At 34.8% G+C, this 19,059-nt stretch overlaps 1 protein-coding gene across 1 annotated transcript in view; it reads right to left on the bottom strand.

Moving 5' to 3' along the window:
- Positions 1 to 2,199: 2,199 nt before the first annotated feature.
- LOC123554262 (uncharacterized) overlaps positions 2,200 to 19,059 on the bottom strand; it is a 31,736-nt gene continuing 14,876 nt past the window's right edge. The window contains exons 5-6 of the mRNA XM_045344275.2: positions 5,999 to 6,103; positions 2,200 to 3,280 (exon numbers count right to left, since the gene is read on the bottom strand). Of these exons, the coding sequence (XP_045200210.2) occupies positions 2,744 to 3,280; positions 5,999 to 6,103 (642 nt within the window). The 3' untranslated portion in view covers positions 2,200 to 2,743. The remainder of the gene's footprint in view (positions 3,281 to 5,998; positions 6,104 to 19,059) is intronic.

The following is a 19,059-nucleotide window of genomic DNA, read 5'->3' on the forward strand; positions in this document are numbered from 1 at the left end:
CTGCACTGGTCGCAAAGGCAAATCACTTCGCTAGCAGGTAATTGTCTGCTTGGTCGCAAAGGCAATATCACTTACCGCTAGAGCTAATCTTGGTCTGCATGTCGCAAAGGCAATCACTTACCGTGCAGCTAATCTTGGTCTGCACTGGTCGCAAAGGCAATATCACTTACCGCAGCAGGCTAATCTTGGTCTGCACTGGTCGCAAAGACAGAATCACTTACCGCTAGCAGGCTAATCTTGGTCTGCACTGGTCGCAAAGGCAATATCACTTACCGCCAGCAGGCTAATCTTGGTCTGCACTGGTCGCAAAGGCAGAATCACTTACCGCCAGCAGGCTAATCTTGGTCTGCACTGGTCGCAAAGACAGAATCACTTACCGCCAGCAGGCTAATCTTGGTCTGCATGTACAAGGCAAACACTTACGCTAGGCTAACGTCTCACTGGTCCAAAGGCAGAATCACTTACCGCCACAGGCTAATCTTGTCTGCGTAAAGGAATCTTACCGCCAGAGCTAATGTTAACAAAGTCGTTAATGTCATACATTTTCCATATAAGAATGGATGCAGTCTCTAATCGCAGTATATCTTATAAATGGTTTTGATTTTATGCCATGCGAATTTTAGTCGTGATTGTAAAGACTAACGCTACCTAACGTTCCAAATATAATTGACTGACATCTTGTCAGGTTATATTTTCTTTCTGACGTTCTGGTTTTGACCCATAGCCCGTAATAAAGTCATTATGTTAGAATTTAGATACACGCTGATTATATGCCATTCTCACGTCGTTTTGGTAAAGCTGTTGTATTGTCAAATTTGATATGGCGTAATAAGTTTTATTTAAGATATTTGATATTTTAATACCTCGTTTAGCATTTAATGTTCGTTTTATAGTAACTGTAATACAATATCTTGCCTGTTCTAACTGACAGAATATAACAAGTACATTGTTAGTGAATTTCTAACAATTGAAGGAACTGAAACTGAATAATTTGATTAAACGCCTATTTCTATACAATCACATATTCAATGGCGTTGTACATAATAATAATAATAACAATCATAACAGCCTTATTTAAACAAAATGTCATGGCCGCGCCCTTCCCCCTGAGGTTATTTTAACTCTAAGAAACATGCCTGTAGCCAGCTTAACGTACCATAGTGTTTGCACGCGCTGCCCTTACATACTAACTCCGTTCCATCTTCTTAAGTCCGTTTTGTACCTAAGATTAGATGCGGCGATGAACTGTACCGTCTGGCATCTCTCCACAAGTTCGTCTCGAATGAGATGTCTATAGGCCAAGCTTTCTGACGTGCTTCTTCCAGACTCAAACAGCTCTGCAGGATGTGGAATGGCCTCTGATCCGCACTGACACTTAGCTGTCTCTGCAAGACCCAGCTTCTTTATATGCTTTCCCAGGCCACAGTGTACAGTGCGCAGGCGGAAGATAGCTGTTTGGCTGTGACTGTTAGCTTGTGCAGGCTATCATGACTGGGCAGATAGCTCCGATTCAGCTCTTCCAGTCTGACACAAAGCAGTTCTTCAGCAGAGTCTTAGCTTCTCTGTATGAAGTTGGAAGTTGGGGCTCTATGCTTGGTTGCTTCCTTTGCAAGCTTGTCCTCAGCTTCATTTCCAGCTATGCCGACATGTGCAGGGCTCCACTGGATTGCTACATTGTTGTTCTTAGACAGGAGATTGATGTTTTCCAGCAGCAGTCTGGTTGTTCGATGGACCTGCTGAGAGAGCCTGAAGAGCTGGCTTGGAATCTGTAAGAAATACAATATTTTATCCCTTTTCTCCTCGCTCAAACAGTTGGAGTGTTGCTGATATGAGGTCTTGCATCTCGGCTCTGTAGTTAGAGCATCTCTCGCCGACTGGATGAGAGAACGTGAGAGTGGAGCTGTCTGGAAATTAGATGTAGGCACCACTCCCAGCATTTTAAACTACCTTTTCCGCTGATCCATTGGTTTATGCTTGGATCCAAGCGTATGCTAGATAGCGGTCTTGGATCATTCTAGCGTAAGAGGTTGTTGGTGAGCCTGATGTTGTTTTCCCTGCACTAAGAAGTATGGTTACTCTTAGTGATCCACGAAACGGCAAAGCGAGTGCGCTAGAAAAGAAACCAACAGAAAGTAGGCAAATATTTTATAGATATTTTCAAGGGTGAACTAAAAAATCTAATCGCATCTGAACTCCAGACAACGGCAAATCACAAAATGAGATATATTATTTCTTAAATAGCTATAATGTTAAATGAATGTAATTGCGATAACTTATTAAAAGCACACAGTTCATTCTTGCTTTGTATTACTGATATGCTGCATATGTTTTCTTATATATCCAAAGAAATTCAAGTACAATATATTTAATGGAACGATGCAATACCAAGACAATCTGACAGGCAGACAGCCAGCTAACGAAACTAGATATCCTCTGTGATGAAGACATGCATTTGAGCGACTAATAAGCATGTAAGTTGGTAAAAGTCCAGTTCTAATACAGTAGCAGCAAACTGGACACTTAACAGCATAATTGTGTCTCTTTAAGAAGTTTATTTTATGATACAACAATAGTTAGTCCTGCCGATGGAATTCTCTTAATCTCTTTTCAACTATCAGCAATAACATACTTATCTCATGCACGTCTTGGCACAAAGTATAATAATTTTGTAAGGAAAACTTTAAATTAACCAATTTATTTGATTTACCTAAAACTGCTTGTTATAAAAGTATTTGAATTTTCTTTACAGCTCTTTGTCTTTAATGTCTGTAGGATCTCGGCAAGTTTTCAGTTTTGGTCTATATGAGCTGTCGTAAGGTTTGAAATAGCTATTCCGTCTCGCATATCTAGACATATCAAAGTCAAACCAGTTTTTCAGCAGGATATTTAGAGCTGATTCATCGTATCTATGACAACCAGCTGGTTTTCTTCCGGTAAAATCAAACCTACATGCCCACTTGGCGCCTTCCGGAGCCAAACACGAATCTTCCATTGCACAAGCGGAAAAAACTTTCATAATGTTCTGATGCACTTCCGGTGTATTGTGTATCAAAATGGCACGTATTTCAAAGTGCGGTTCTCGAGATAATTTTTCTACATCTGTTTGAATAAACTTGAACATGTCTGGATGTGTTGCAGCGTATGTGGAATATGCAGCACTCTGGCCAATAGCTAGGACACCTTGATCGTGCGACTCGTGAATCAAGGGGGCAATCTCGTTAGAAGTTATGCGAAACTTTGGGTTTACCCATATCATATGACCGAACTCTGAAAGCGCTGTCTGAAAAATACAGGGAAGGTGTTGTACTTGAAAGTTACAGCAAAACAATACTCGAAAATTACAGCAAAACATGTTTGTAACAATGAAATAATGATCTGATATTAATAAATGTCAACCTCAAATTTGGCATATAATAATTCGAGGAAAGTTCTATAAATCGTAACATCGTACTATACAGAATAAAACAATAATTTCGGTGCTCCTCAAGGCTCAATGCTAGGTTTTCTTTTATTTCTGATATACGTTAATGGCATAGCCGACTCTTTAATGAGTACAACTGGACAATTCACCGAATACAACTCTCCCGCTGTATAATTAAAAAACAACAACTTTAAACAAAATTCACAGAATATCCTGATTTGGTCACAAAAATAACTGGTTAAATTCAATCCTGCGAAAACATTGGTTAAAATATTTCTCTCTGTTCACCTCCGATCGTCCGTTTTCAATTTTTGACAAAAAATGCAAACACCACAAATACTTAGGTGTTACATTCAGTCAAGACGGTTCTTGGCATGAACGAACATAAAATATCGTGTCTTTAGCCAACTTTTTTTGAATATGAATCGCTACTCTGGTATAATTGTAAGGACACCATAGAAAAAGTACAATACGAATGTGCCCAACTTGTTACTGGCTTATCACGCGATATATTTCTTTCGAAAGATTACTCAAAGAAATAGACTGGGCTTTCACATTGAAGAACTATTTAAAAATGCTGATATTTGCTAACAAAGAAAAATCATGGCTATTCGCCATCATGTTTTAACGAGATATTTCCACGCACGGTAAATGAAAATAGCCCATACAACTTGCACAATAGTAATGGTTTTACCACCCACTTAACTGTGCACCGTTATGAATTTATTCTAAATCTACAAAACAATCGTCTATGAAATTGTGTAAAGAACTCGATCAAGACAAGCGAGTAGCCAAATCTTTGTCAAGTTTAAAAAGCAAAGTAGAGTAAGTTTTATTATCCACCGAAAATTCCAAGTTAACTTAACCTGTGGAAGACAGCTTTCTGTAGTTCATGCGCGCTTCAGAAATAACCGCATACAAGTACCTATATAATAATCATTTAATGTTTGCTCTATGACTGTGTAACAGAAGCAGAAAACGCAGCGCATAACATTTTTAAATGCAAATGGTACAATATAGAGAGATACAGTTATTTAGGAGCACTCTAAGTTTCATTGGGTACAGAGAATAGAAATGATGAGTAAATATTATCTGAAAAGTAGATCCCTCGGAAGCACCGAGAACAATGCAAACAGTGAAAATTGCAGACTCGGTTTGATTGAGCCTGTTCATGAGCAGTAATGGAAAATGCAACACTGCCCACGCCCCCTAGCACCGGCTTAAGCAGTATTCAATCTTCAAATCTAAATGAGTTGAAATCAATGATCCCGAAGGACCAGAAAATATAACAACACTGAGATGAAGTCGGGGTGACTTTTACGGCCGCCACACAGCACTTAACACCCGCTGTTGTGAAGTAAATATTATCTGAAAAGTAGATCCCTCGGAAGCACCGAGAACAATGCAAACAGTGAAAATTGCAGACTCGGTTTGATTGAGTCTGTTCATGAGCAGTAATGGAAAATGCAACACTGCCCACGCCCCCTAGCATCGGCTTAAGCAGTATTCAATCTTCAAATCTAAATGAGTTGAAATCAATGATCCCGAAGGACCAGAAAATATAACAACACTGAGATGAAGTCGGGGTGACTTTTACGGCCGCCACACAGCACTTAACACCCGCTGTTGTGAAGTAAATATTATCTGAAAAGTAGATCCCTCGGAAGCACCGAGAACAATTCAAACAGTGAAAATTGCAGACTCGGTTTGATTGAGTCTGTTCATGAGCAGTAATGGAAAATGCAACACTGCCCACGCCCCCTAGCACCGGCTTAAGCAGTATTCAATCTTCAAATCTAAATGAGTTGAAATCAATGATCCCGAAGGACTAGAGAAAATATAACAACACTGAGATGAAGTCGAGGCGACTTCTTACTGCCGCCACACAGCACTTAACACCCGCTGTTGTGTAAAACCTCGAACTATTTAACGCTGTTCAAAAATACACTAAAAAGAGAAAACGATTAAAAAGCGTCTAAAAAGCCAACTTGTAAAACAAACTTAACAATATCGTCATTTTACCATAAGTGTCATTTTACACGTATCTCTTAAGTTCCACTGACGGCACTTTTAATATTAGGTTTTGTTGGGACGACGGCATTGGGCGGGAAATGCGATGGAGTCGGTGATTGGTGGAGGGATATGCATCATTTGATATTGTGTTTGATTTGTTTCTCCTTGTTTTTCACATTTCCACAACCCCGGCTTCTCTGCTTTTCTCTTCATTTTCTCTATACTCTGTACACAATCTTTCAATATTTCAAGTTTGTATATATATGAATATGCCGTAATCCGGACCGTTTACTGTTGTTTAAAATAACTCATGGTCCAATCCATTGTAAAGGTTATCTTATGTATTAGTATATGTTAATTGTGTATACATTTATTAATAATATAATATCAAACTAAGTAATACATTAAGATGCATTTATAGGAACTTAAAAGAATGGATGTAGTTCTTCAAGTAACTGAATAAAAAAGTAGAAATGACTTATATCATAGATTTCATTCATACAACAGTATCTGTTTATCCAAAATGTTTACGAAATAAACTTAATTCATATGAGAATGTCAAACCTGCATGACAAGTGGTTTCCAGTGGAGACTGTCAAGGTCTCTCACGTAACTCGGGAATATCTGTTTCATGAACAGGCGCATCTTTACTCCGCAGTATGCCATTAGCTGCAAAAGAAAGAAAAAGTATTACGCTATTCTGAATACATATTTGTTTTATAGTTGATTATGTATAAATTTTTTTATGAAAGTGACGACTACAATAGATCTCACAGAAAGCAAAAAACAAAAAATAAAATAAATAAATAGTAAAATGTCACGTCACAATTGGCGAAATTGTGCATCTTTACCCGTAGTAAAGCAAAAATGTATATTTCGCATGTCAAAACAAAACAAAAAAATGCAATAAACGATAGGTTAAACGAGTTGGTGGAAAAAGTCGTATATATGTCACATTTCTGATTTGTGATAATTTCTGCTGTAGAGAAACATTACCACGAATTCGTACTTGATTTCGTTTTGAAGTTATCATCAACTTTCAAGACATCTTTGTACAAGTAACAACATGCTCCTGTTAAATATGTGATGTATCCAGAAACTTTTACAAAAATATTCATGCGCGAAATAATGACACTTGGAAAATATATTTCTGTACCATTAAATAAATATTATAAAATATATCTTTAAAACTTAAAGGATTCTATGCATGATTTATTTTACGTGTACTTGGTATTGAGCAATAAACACATCTTTTAATAGATGTGTTTCTTGTTTCAATTGGGTCCAGAAGCATAATGTTTATGACATTAGCTCAAAAATGATGCACAAATGCAAAATAGTGCGGCAAGTGAAATGACACTAGCTACATGATAAGTTTTTGAAAGAAACCCTAGACGAGTATATTAAACTGCGCGGCAAGAATTAACGAAACAAGTTGCATATTCATTTCCCTAGAAATAGTGGCAATTATTTATAATGCACCTGCTCTTAGGATTCTATTACTCAAACAATCTTATGAAAACTGAAGGTTTTACTTTTTTAATTTAGAAGTGTATGCTTTATTGTTGAAATTAATTTCTTAATGTTGTATATGATGAAAATGTAACCAATCATATAAACTATTTGAAATGATACTTGTAAGTTTATACTGATCTCATATAGTCGTTTGCCCAACCTGTTTTACTAGTTGATTTATATTACTTATACACATAAATCGGATCAAGTGACATTTACTGGTTGCTGTGACAATTTATAAAGAGGGCTTAACCATAATTTAACATTAATATAACATGATTTTGATGCACTATTTAATTAGTGTTATAATTAAAAGTGATAATGTGATAGCTGCGTTATTTGAAAACATGTCTTACTTTTTAAAGACAAAAGTTTTAAATAAAATCTAACTTAGGAAAAGAGGGACCTTTCACTCCTGACAAACATTCTATCAGGTAGTTTGAATCTGAAATGTGGAAGTTATGAAAAAAGACATCTTGCATAGGAAAATTGCTTCTAATAAAAAACGCATTTACCATATACCGTCTTGATGATAAATGCACAATAGAAATAACATGCAAACAACAGACGGGGTTTAGGACATTTTCAGTTCATATGAAGTAAAGGTGATATTTCATTGTATAATGAATATCAGATGGTAAGTGTGTATAGACAAAAAGTTATTACCTCTGATTCGGAACATTTTGAACACTCCTCGTATGTCTGATTTATTCATTACACTAAAATTAATCTTTCATATTTTTATAGGTGATTTATAGGAAGAGACCGGCATGCGAAAGGTTTACCGCCGTTAGAAGAAAACAGATTGACTCATACTTTACCGTGATCTTACTGAACAAGACATTTATGACCAATGTTTGTGATAGTAGTATAATGTATTATGGCCGCTATGGGTTTTCAGCAAGAATTATTGTTCCGTACACAGAAGAACATAAAATTCAGTCTGAGCACTTCTGGCCAGATGGAATCACTGTTCGTAAATGGCTTAATAGAGCGGAATAGCAAAAACAGTACGGACGAAACACACATTATGGACGTAAATATCACGGACGAAATGACAGGATGGACACAAACTGGAATACAGGAGCATATAATGTGATCAGTTACGACAACAATGACGTAGCTTACAATTACGAAGACGAGGAATACGAATACGACAGAACTGGACCGCCTCTAACGTAACTGAGGACTGGAATGACAATGTAGAAGACAAAACGGCCAATACCGCCGTTCTTAAACCATTTTAAGATTCATTGAAATTTAACAAATTTATTTTCTGTTAAATGATGTCGAGTTTTGATATTTGAAATCAGATTGATAATGAACACATTTATTTAATTTTCGAATATTTGGATTCAATCATCCAACTCTTCCGAGTTTGCGTTGATAGTAATTATAAATTCGAGATTTGGCTTATAAGTGAGACAGTATTTATATTAAAATTTCGATCATGGATCAATCATCGACATATATACGCATGAAAACGCGTTGATAGTCATTGACATTTGACTACCGATTGCGTGGACAGTACTTCTTTCTGTTTGCCAGCAGATAATACTAACATAGAAACCTCACTGATTTACAAGCTATGAATTCCTTCTATAGTGCAAGAGATACAGTTATCTTAGCTGGCGATTTCAACAGTCTACTCACAGAAATCGCAACCGACCCGAGTCAGTACAACAAAAAGTCAATAGACTTTAGTGACTTTGTAAATGAAAACGACCTTAAGGATGCACTCGAACATGAATATTCAACGGGGCAACACAATACATATATCCACAATAAAACATCACTTGACCATATTCTTGTTGAAAAGAGTTTTATGAAGAGAAATCTTCATGTTATTAGTTTATCCCAAGTACTGTCTGGAATTCTATGTCATGCTAGTCACTATAAACCTGACGAACTAAATGAGAAAATAGAACAGTCAATATATGCTGCGCAAATACATTTACCCCAAAACAAGTTCAATCCACAACTGAAGGAGGTCAAAAAGGTGCACACTGAAGCTATGCGCCTTAGACGGTTTTGGATTTCAGAGGGGCGACCTCATGGTCATCAGCACGCACCCATCATACCATAACTATAAAACTGTAAACATAATATCAGTGAATTCAAAGACAGGAGTCCGAAAAGTACCTAATAAGACCCTTGGTGAAATTGACGAAGCGGCAGAAACTGATTACACGTTATTTTAGAAATTGCTTCGAAAATGAGGAAATAAGCCTAGCTACCTGTGCACTGAGTTACATGTAGATAATGAAATATTTACTAACGCAAATGTAGTATATTGATTTAGAAAGCATTTCTATAATATACATGTATGGGCAAGATCCGTAGACTTAACAGGAAACGTATGTGCCATTCGTTGATTATTCCTCTCACGTTATAAGAAAATGTTCAATATAGTTGTACGACGAGAAATATTTTTCGCTGAATTAGATACAATCCTTACAGATAATTACATTACATGTATCAAATTGCTTAATGAAAAAAATGTTTACTGTAAAATTGTTGAGAGGCATGTCTGAAAACGAGATAGAGTATTCGCATTACGGAAACATCGAATTCTTACGGCATTATAGACTTTTTGATGTTGATATCAGAGAATATAAATATTGAGCGAGTGTTAAAAAAAAGAAAGAAAAAACAATTGATATAGAACAGCAATAGAACACGGAACATGATTCTGGATATTTATCTTTAAATTCTACAGTTATATACATAAAGGCATTTCTGTTGATATGTCATCATAATTGTATATATTACCTTTGTACTTTGATATGCATGTATGTTTGATATTAATTATGATTGTAATATGCACCTGACAATCTCCCGAGTGGAGGAAATAAAGAATCCGAATCAGTCATTATTTAAAGACAAGTAAAGAAGAAGAATCCTTTTGTAATTTAATATCAATAAATCGTGCTCAAAGGTATCTGACGGCGTACAGCTTCAACAAAATATCTTAAATACATCATCTGAACATTCTACAATAAAAATATTATTGCTTTCTTCAACCATTTGAACAATAAATGCAATAAGGTAGAAGCTGTATTATTTATTTCATGACACAATTAGGTAACATACTGACATGGTACGTAATGAAATTATGAGTGGCATCAAAATACGCACATTTGTCAGTTTTATAAGAAAGAATGCGGCGGAAAGAGAATACAAGTTATTTATATCATACCCTAAACAACTTTAATATAACGTCAACCACACGCTCTGAATCTTTCAGTAAAAGAATTTTTACTACGAACAAATGATTTTTGTCATTTAAGATATGATACCACAAACCGAATTTCTTGAAACTTGATACAATTGATAGGATATTCAATAATACAATAATATCTTGAATAATTTAGAATTCTATTCCTTTTGTAATAGTTTTTCTAACACGTTTAATATCTAGCCTTTACCCTGCGAAATTTCTAAAATGAACTGGCCCATCATTCAATTTCAGCAGTTCAAAGAGGTGTTCACTGAAAATTTACTGACTGAATAGCGAGCAGTGCAGACCATGATCAGCCTGCACGGATGTGCAGGCTGATCATGGTCTGCACTGGTCGCAAAGGCAAAACCACTTGCTGCCGGCAGGCTAAAGGTTAAGGCAATATATTTGACTTTACTGGAGGAAATTTAATATAAAACATTTAAAGCAGTTGTTTTACGCAAGCTCCGTTTCAAAAAGGACTTGAGGGTTGGAGAGTTTTGTAGTGGTATGAATCACTTAGTTTATGTTGCGCTGTCCATGAGTCAATCCAGTAAAGTTTCAACAAATGTAAAATACTTCTTAATAAATAAATAAATAAATAAATATCTTGACCGATGGTAAAAACTATTGAAGATTATAACTGAATGTAAATGATGGCGAACATTTATACGGATGTGATTTTGTTGTTCTCCCGACGTTATCAACTTGAATAGTGTTTGATCATGATTTTGTTTTTTGAGGGTTTAGCGCCGTTTTTAATAGTTCTTAACCATATTCCAGTATTTACCCGTTTTCCGCAAGTAAAAGTCAATTTCCCTATATGAATCAGAGGTGGAGGACGAATGATTTCAGACACTGTATTTTTGTCGGGCTATTTCGATAACGACTGCAGGCACCACTATTAGCCAAGATTTATTTCAAGAAAAGAACTTTGTTTTCATTACAATAGCACGTATCAAAATTACGTGCGTAAAATATTTTCTACTGGAGAATGAAAAACATGTATAAAAACTTTCGACCACGTAAAACGAGTTTTCTTTAATGATTTTACCAATCCTCGCGGTGGAAAAACGGACTCCTAAAATTATAATTATGATAATTAAGAAGAAATAGTTGAAATAAAAAAAAACGAAAGAATGTAACAATAACTGTTAATGATCTAAAGACTGAAAATTTAGGTCAGATTAAAAACTAGGTTACTTAAGTTCAAAAATGAGGTCAAAAGGTTGAATTATAAATCCGTAACAATCTGGACTCCCAATTTTCTATTTGATCTTCATAAATCTTTGTCAGAACATCTGTCTCTACGAAATCTATGTCACATTAAAAAGTGATGTTCTATATTGAAAGATAGGCAATATAAACCATAAGTCGCCATAAGGTCCAAGAACATTCCTTGCGAAATAGTGACATCATTTGCTCCCGGAGGCAATTTTGTTCCATTTCCCTTTAAAAATACTTTTATCATTTTACAATAAATGGAAGCCAGTCTGATGTAAAATTTTTGTTTGAAAATGAAATCAGACGCTTCTATATTTTCAGTGACGTGACAACTCTTGTTAAGATAATTAAAGACAAGGAATTTTTTAAACTATCTTAATTAATTGCACATAATCATTTAATTTTCATTAGTTTCATTGCTGGACCAGCTATATGCTGCAAAATATGTTTACAAGTTAAATCGTAGATGAGCTCACAATTCAGATGCCTATATTTAAAAGATGTGCAAAGTGAGAGCCACAATCCCCAACTTCAGTAGGAAAATAACCCCTTCCGTACTTACCAAAGCTCAGTGCTACACCCTTCAACGATAACGCATTCGTCGTTTAATTGTATCCCTTATAAAAACTTCGGCATCAGTGCCTGCGAAATTTCATAATATTTCATGTGTTTTCACGGCTATTACAATTAAGCGATAAAGCCCGTTTAACGCCACCCGTAACATAGTTTCAACGCCACTTGATGATGCCAGCGCAACATTACAAGGTGAGCGTGTTCATGCATATTATTAAAACTGTGCCATTTTCTTTCAAAACGCATTTTTGCATTTCAATTCACAGAAAACCAGTCTTATCATTTTAGAAGAGTAGGCCTATAAATTTTTATTTAATCGAATGTCGTCATGAAACTATATGTAATGTAAACTGCGAAGTAGCAGTCCCGAAAGAAGAGAAATGTGAGTAGAAAACAACAACAGCAAAACGGTGCTTAACATGGTCAAACCTTGTGTATGTTTACTTTGACATACAAACGCGTACAGACGTATATAAACAAAAAATGAAAAGACAACAACAAAAACTGAAATGACGTCATTACGTTCCAAAGACGCATCTTTTGATGAAAGTTCCAATTTACATTTATCACTTTAACTTAAGTTGAGTTCTAATCTTATATTTTTTCTGGAATATACTTTAATTAAAACAACACATTCAATGCATGATTCTATTACATAAATATAGTTTATAAGTTGTCTAAATGACCAACATGAGAGCCACCTAGTACTCGTTTTGTGCTAGATGGTTAATATTACAGCACGAGAAAACCTTGTGCCAGGTGTCAGTATAATGTGTCTAGGCGGGGTATCATGTCCCGTGTCTACGGCGTAAAAGTCCAGTGGGGCAGCACTATAAAGTTGGGCATTGTGCTCACTGCTATAAATAGACACCGTCGTTTATATGAAACATGTTGAAAAAGATGTCAAACCCGAACACACACACACACACACACACACACACACGCAAGGTAAACCCTGTAAGACGTACAGACAAAACTGAACAGTACTTGGATCAGTTAAACCCAGACAGAGATGCCGCTTCTAATTTTCTCTTTGTCATTTCACGGGGAAAAGGACATGGCGATGAGGAAGACAACAGAAGCTGTGTGAAGAGGAATATTTTTTTTTATCACGGAAATACCGTATTCGATAATTCTACATGGCATCACAGCAACCAATAATTGTCTAATACAGTAGCAGTTAGCTGAGATCAGCTCGTTGCTTCCAGCGAAATAACCGTTAAAATTACAAATAGATACTGACTTGTTTTAAAGCAACAAAGACACGACCAAGGAGATTTTATCTAAATATTTTCTATGTTATTTGGGGTAGGTAAACCTTTCTACTTATTGTTTTTCCGGGACTGTTTTATGCGGTTTGAAGATATATATGCATGATGCAGATTTAATATCAATGGAAATTATTTCACATTAGTGTTTTAATGAGTTTTCATGATATATATATAGGGAATGCATTATGATTTAATATTAATGGAAATTATTAGATATTGGCGATTTTAAACTATCTTTGAAGGTATATTAAAGGGTGTAAAGAAAGTTCGTTCCAAATGGAATCGTAAATCAGCATATCAAAAAAATGTGAAGGAAGACATATATAGTTTTATAAATGCTGATTATGTTGACTTAATGCTGCTTTAGAAATTTGGCTAATTTCAGATTTTCTTACTGGAGAAAAAACATTTTATTCTATGTACTAAGTTAATAAATTTTCAACTTTTGAAAAGAAACAAACGCTTTTTCTTTCATCGATTTTGACACAAGCAATTTTAAGTCAGATCTGAATTATTATTTGTACAATACAAATTCATATACCATTACGTAAAAGAAAACAAATAACTTATAAAATATATTGCAATATCTGTGTACTTTTAAGTATGGAAGTGGCCTACCACATTAATATTTGGAGAACAATGCCATTTTCTACAACTAAAATATCAAATAAGAAAATATATTCACCGAATATCATATATTTTCATTTCAACGTACAATTTGTACGGGACATGTATAATATCAAAGTGAAACCTGTATACCGTTAGACCTGTGATTATTTTCAAATTGTAAAACCCAGAAAATGGTAATTGGTAGTCACTTAGTGAATGGTATGAAACTTTCCTGTTTTCGTTTACATCTCAGTAAAATAATATGGGCATTTGCTTAACCGGAACGAGCTTCTTTACACCCTTTAGATCCAAATGTCATATCTTAAACATGAACAATTACTTCATTTTAGTTTATGTACACATGAAGCTAAGAAGTTTAATATGTTTATTAACAGTGCTATTCATTAGATTTAAAATAGTATACACTGTATATATGTATAGGTAAACAGTATAAATGTGTACTACCAGAAAATAATGGCTTTAAAAACTCTCAGCTGTTTAACTTTATTGACATTTATACCGTGTTCACACTAGCAGATCTGTTTTATTTTTATCAGGCACTAATTGGATATAATTGGTATTTGACATTTAAAACCCATCAAAATATTATCTAGTTTGCATCCACACTAGGCAAAGAAATGTGGTTTAAATATATACATGCAATGTTGGAAGTTAACAAATATTTTGCAATAAGCAAAAAAAGGTAACAAAGAAGGAGGCTAACAGAAACAAGAAGGAGTCATCAATGTTTAAACTTCTGTGTTCATCTAAGAATTTGTGTTCATTCCATCTATAGTCCATTTTGAGCATCAGCATGACTCCATATCGCAATTTAATGTTTGTATTTCTTTAACACTCCAATTACTTTTGCCAGCCATAGCATCAATTGCTTGATACAAAAGAGTAACACATGGTATTCTTCTGCCAAAAGGTAAGATCTGTGGATTTGGGATTGTAAAACCAGTTATAACTCACATTTGCGTTCACACTTGTAAAATAATGTAGTATTACTTTTTAATATGGTATTAAAACCACCTCCCGAGGTAGTTTTAATGCTACATTACAGAAAACACTTGACCTTTACATAATTCACGGTTTAAACCACTTGTAGTGTGGACGCAAACGAGTTTAAAAAATAAACCCAAGTTAATATAGGATTAAAAACGTAGTCTGAACACTGTATTAATTATGAAGGCCTGCTATCATATTTTACTTGAAAGGAAAAAGAAGCTGTACTGTAGAACATAAATTTAGTAGTTTGAAGCGTAATTGTAAATAATGGTCAGTAATACCTTTTACCTAATACACTGTTTTACTTTGTTCTAAGGAGTAGCCGCTAATCAAATCACTTGTATCAGGATGTTACAGACAGGCGAAGTCTCAATAAAATAATTTCTTATTAGTGCGCAAGTTACATCATATGTGTTCCCTTTTGTTTTGTTTTAAGATGCATCCTTTTAATCTAATTATATGAGCGATTTGCGACCGTTCCTTAGTCTATGAGAGTAGATAGTAGCAAATGTGACAAGAATAATGTATTTTTATCCTTTGCCAAGTAAGCGTTAAAGCAGAATCATAGCCACGCACCTATATAAATATCCATCTAGAAGCAAATCGTCATTCACTCACGATACTCATTCACTCATTCATGTACACTTGCTCCCAAAAACCCGGCTTCTTTTTCAACCACCAATTTATTCTTTTAGTCTTAAAGTTTGCTTTTAATATTTCATAACCAAGTGTTTAGTTTGTATAGCCTCTGTGATATTCATGTATAATCTCTTATAGCTCATTAATAACTAGCATAATGTGTACAATGTTATGTATTGTGTGCATGATATGATGAGACTGATTTTTTTATCTTATCATATCTTAATTATCTAAGAATGTAGCTCTTTATGAAAACTTAATTTATATATCTAGCAAAATTAAAAACATTTGATCAGGATTTATACATTTGAAGTAATATATCTTGAGATAAAATATTTTAGTGGAAGATGGCCATTGGATATCTTCAATATGATCTTTCCAAAAATATATTCATTGTAGATTTTTCATGTTTATATAGTGCAGAAATGTGTTGACACGTAAATACTATCTGCTCGCAAGGCCGTTCCTGTGCCTAAAGTTTACGGTACATGAAACATCTGCTGATACAAGGACGGCAATCTAGCACAGGTTTCAGTTTTGAAACTAAATCATACATCGTTATTACGATGAGGCGATCATCTGGCAGCACAGAACGAAAAACAGTTGATTTGATTTGATTTGACTTAGTTTTTTTTCTTGAGCTATAATGATAGTGCATTACCCTTCAATTATTCTAATACAGGGTCAATCGAAACTCTAATGAATGTTGAATGACTTCCAAGATTCCAAATGTCCAGAGGGGACTTAGAAGGGAATTTATTCAAACATTATGACTGTGACAAAGAGCAGTTAAAGAAATTGCAGTGTGAACAAACTATCTGCTGTACCTTGTATACATGTATAATACAGTTGCGCTTAAACAACGACGCAATGGTCAGCTCCTCTTACTAATATGTGTGTGTATAATATGCAGTTACACAGACTTCCTCTTGTTGGCCGTCTTTTGAAGAAACATTCGACATGGGAAGGCCATGTTCAGGATGTCTATTGTTTTTACTCTGTATAAGTTCAGTAACATTATTTTCTTCATGAGGTTTGTGTCAGTAAGGGGGAGGGATATAAATGCGTAGGTTTTAACATTTGAAGATAAAATGAATGGACATTTTAATCAGTTGTTGTGATTAAAACAGATATACTGGCTTGTTACAATTTAAACAATTACCTTTTTTATTCAAGATGTGTGTACTTGGAAAATTTAAGACAGACTTTCCTCAAAATGTCGATTAAAATATCAGATAGAAACGCCAGTAAGATATTTCAAATCATAAATCAATACATATATAATGTTTTGAACTCTATATTTAAGAATTGCATTCAGATTGCGTGACTCGCACAATTGTTTGATAGACCGTGCTAATGTACGCCAAGAAGGGAACGTGACATCTGGTAATTTTGGTGATAAACATTTAAAGGCGTGTTGCTGTTGACGTGTTGCTGTTGGATGAATATAAACATTTCTCCAGTTTATCAAAGCCACGTCCTTCCTGCATAATGTTCCCCAGAATCAGTTCGAGCACTATCCATTACGTAGAAGCCCTTCCTACCAATTTGAATAAAATAAAGGCAGCCATTTTGTTTCCATTTGAACAAAAATCAAAATGGCGGATTTATCAAATTTATAGAAACATATTTGAACTGTATTTACTTATTTTTGTAAATTAATTTCTCTACTTTTTCCAGTTTTGAATAAAGGATTTACCGTGTTTTATATCTAACACTCAAGAAACATATGAAATTGATCTATTTAAAAGGTTATTTGCTGAATAAAGAAATCAGCAGTGTGTAAATGACGTCATAAACACATTAAAATGGCTGCCTCCATGATCAGCCATTTTCTTAAATTTCAAAATGCCATATCTTTTTCAATATTGGTCCGATTTTAAAAATTATTTCAACGTTATGAAAGTCTTAAGGGTGGCTTTCATACAAAGTCAACTTATTGTCGGGCATTCCTTGCCCTATAAATTATCTGTTTCTCGGTATTGTATGTAATAAATGCCTGATACACTGTAAGCAAACTGGTACACAGTAAGCTATGAATAAAGCAATTGAAGTAAATTAAGACCTTAATTGTATGCACTTGACTTCAGCTACACACATAACGTTTATTAATATAGCGTTTAAATAATGTTAACATGTTAACAGCATGATATTCCATAAAATTTCCAATTAGTTATTTCTCAATCCATTTTTTGCTAAATACGGAAAATATGTAAGAAGAGGGCATTAAAATTGGAGGAATTACAACACCAAAATGGTCTTCTATAATAGGCAAGGACTGAAAGGTATATTTTTGTCCTGCTGGTATCTAAGTTTCAGCCGTCGCAATGGAAAATTGCAATCATAATATAACGTCCCTTTGTAAAGTAATTAGTGATTGAAGGACGTGACAGACAATAGATAAATCAGCTTAAGTTTTAGTGCTCAAGAAAATTGCCCTTTTAGTTGATTGACAAAAAAGCCTGTGAGGAAATTATGATGAACGATTTTTAATTTACTTCAATTAATTGACACAGGCGTAACTTGCGGTGCAATAACTGAAATTCACACTTTTTATTCCCTTTAGTGCTAGATGTAATACATATCGCACATTTGATAACTTTGCCTTTTTTATTTTTATAATTCCAATATTGCCCCCTGTGTGAAACCAGATTGATATTCAGAATCATCTCTATAATGATAAAGCAATGTAAAATGACCCCTGAATATTGAATTTCCTCACTGGAAAAGTAAATGACATGTAACATCTACTCAGTTTGCAACTGAATGTCATAAGTTTTTAACATGTCAGGAAAATAATAGGATTAACATTGGCGGTGGTCTTTGATAATGTCTCAGCATTTAGTTTTGATAGTCTTTTAATTGATAATTAAAATCTGGAGTGGCAACGTCGAGATTATGAAAAATGAGCACGGTTAATGAATAAGGATATCCGTTTGTTTACTAAGAAAGGCGTGGTAAGAAACATATGAGCCGTGTCATGGGAAAACCAACATAGTGGGTATGCGACCAGCAACGTTCCAGACCAGCCTGTGCATCCGCGCAGTCTGGTCAGGATCCATGCTGTTCGCTTTCAAAGCCTATTACAATTAGAGAAACCGTTAGCGAACAGCATGGATCCTGACCAGACTGCGCGGATGCGCAGGCTGGTATGGATCCTTGCTGGTCGCATACCCACTATGTTGGTTTTCTCATGGCGCGGCTCATATAAAGGTGTTTAAAATGCAAAAGAAAAAAAAAAAACTGTGAGATGTCTATGATAAAATTGTTAGATTATGAGTCAAGACTTAATGCTAAACGAATGAAATAAATTATAAATAATCAAAGTTTATCACCTTATTTACTGAAGAATGAAATGCAGTGCCAATATACGCTGTTTTCTTAATTTTCTGCATATTTCCTTCAAACCGAACTTCCTGCTGACAAAAATTCTTTAAATGGACAAACCCTCTAAACCGTCTGAAGCGTTTCTCTTTGTAGGGGTTTCACTGTATTACCTTTTTTCGTCATTAGTATAAAATAGATGATGAGAACCTGAGTCTCATATCAAACTTCCTTGTATT

This window comes from Mercenaria mercenaria, chromosome 7 (assembly GCF_021730395.1).
Source record: "Mercenaria mercenaria strain notata chromosome 7, MADL_Memer_1, whole genome shotgun sequence".
Lineage (NCBI taxonomy): Eukaryota > Metazoa > Mollusca > Bivalvia > Venerida > Veneridae > Mercenaria > Mercenaria mercenaria.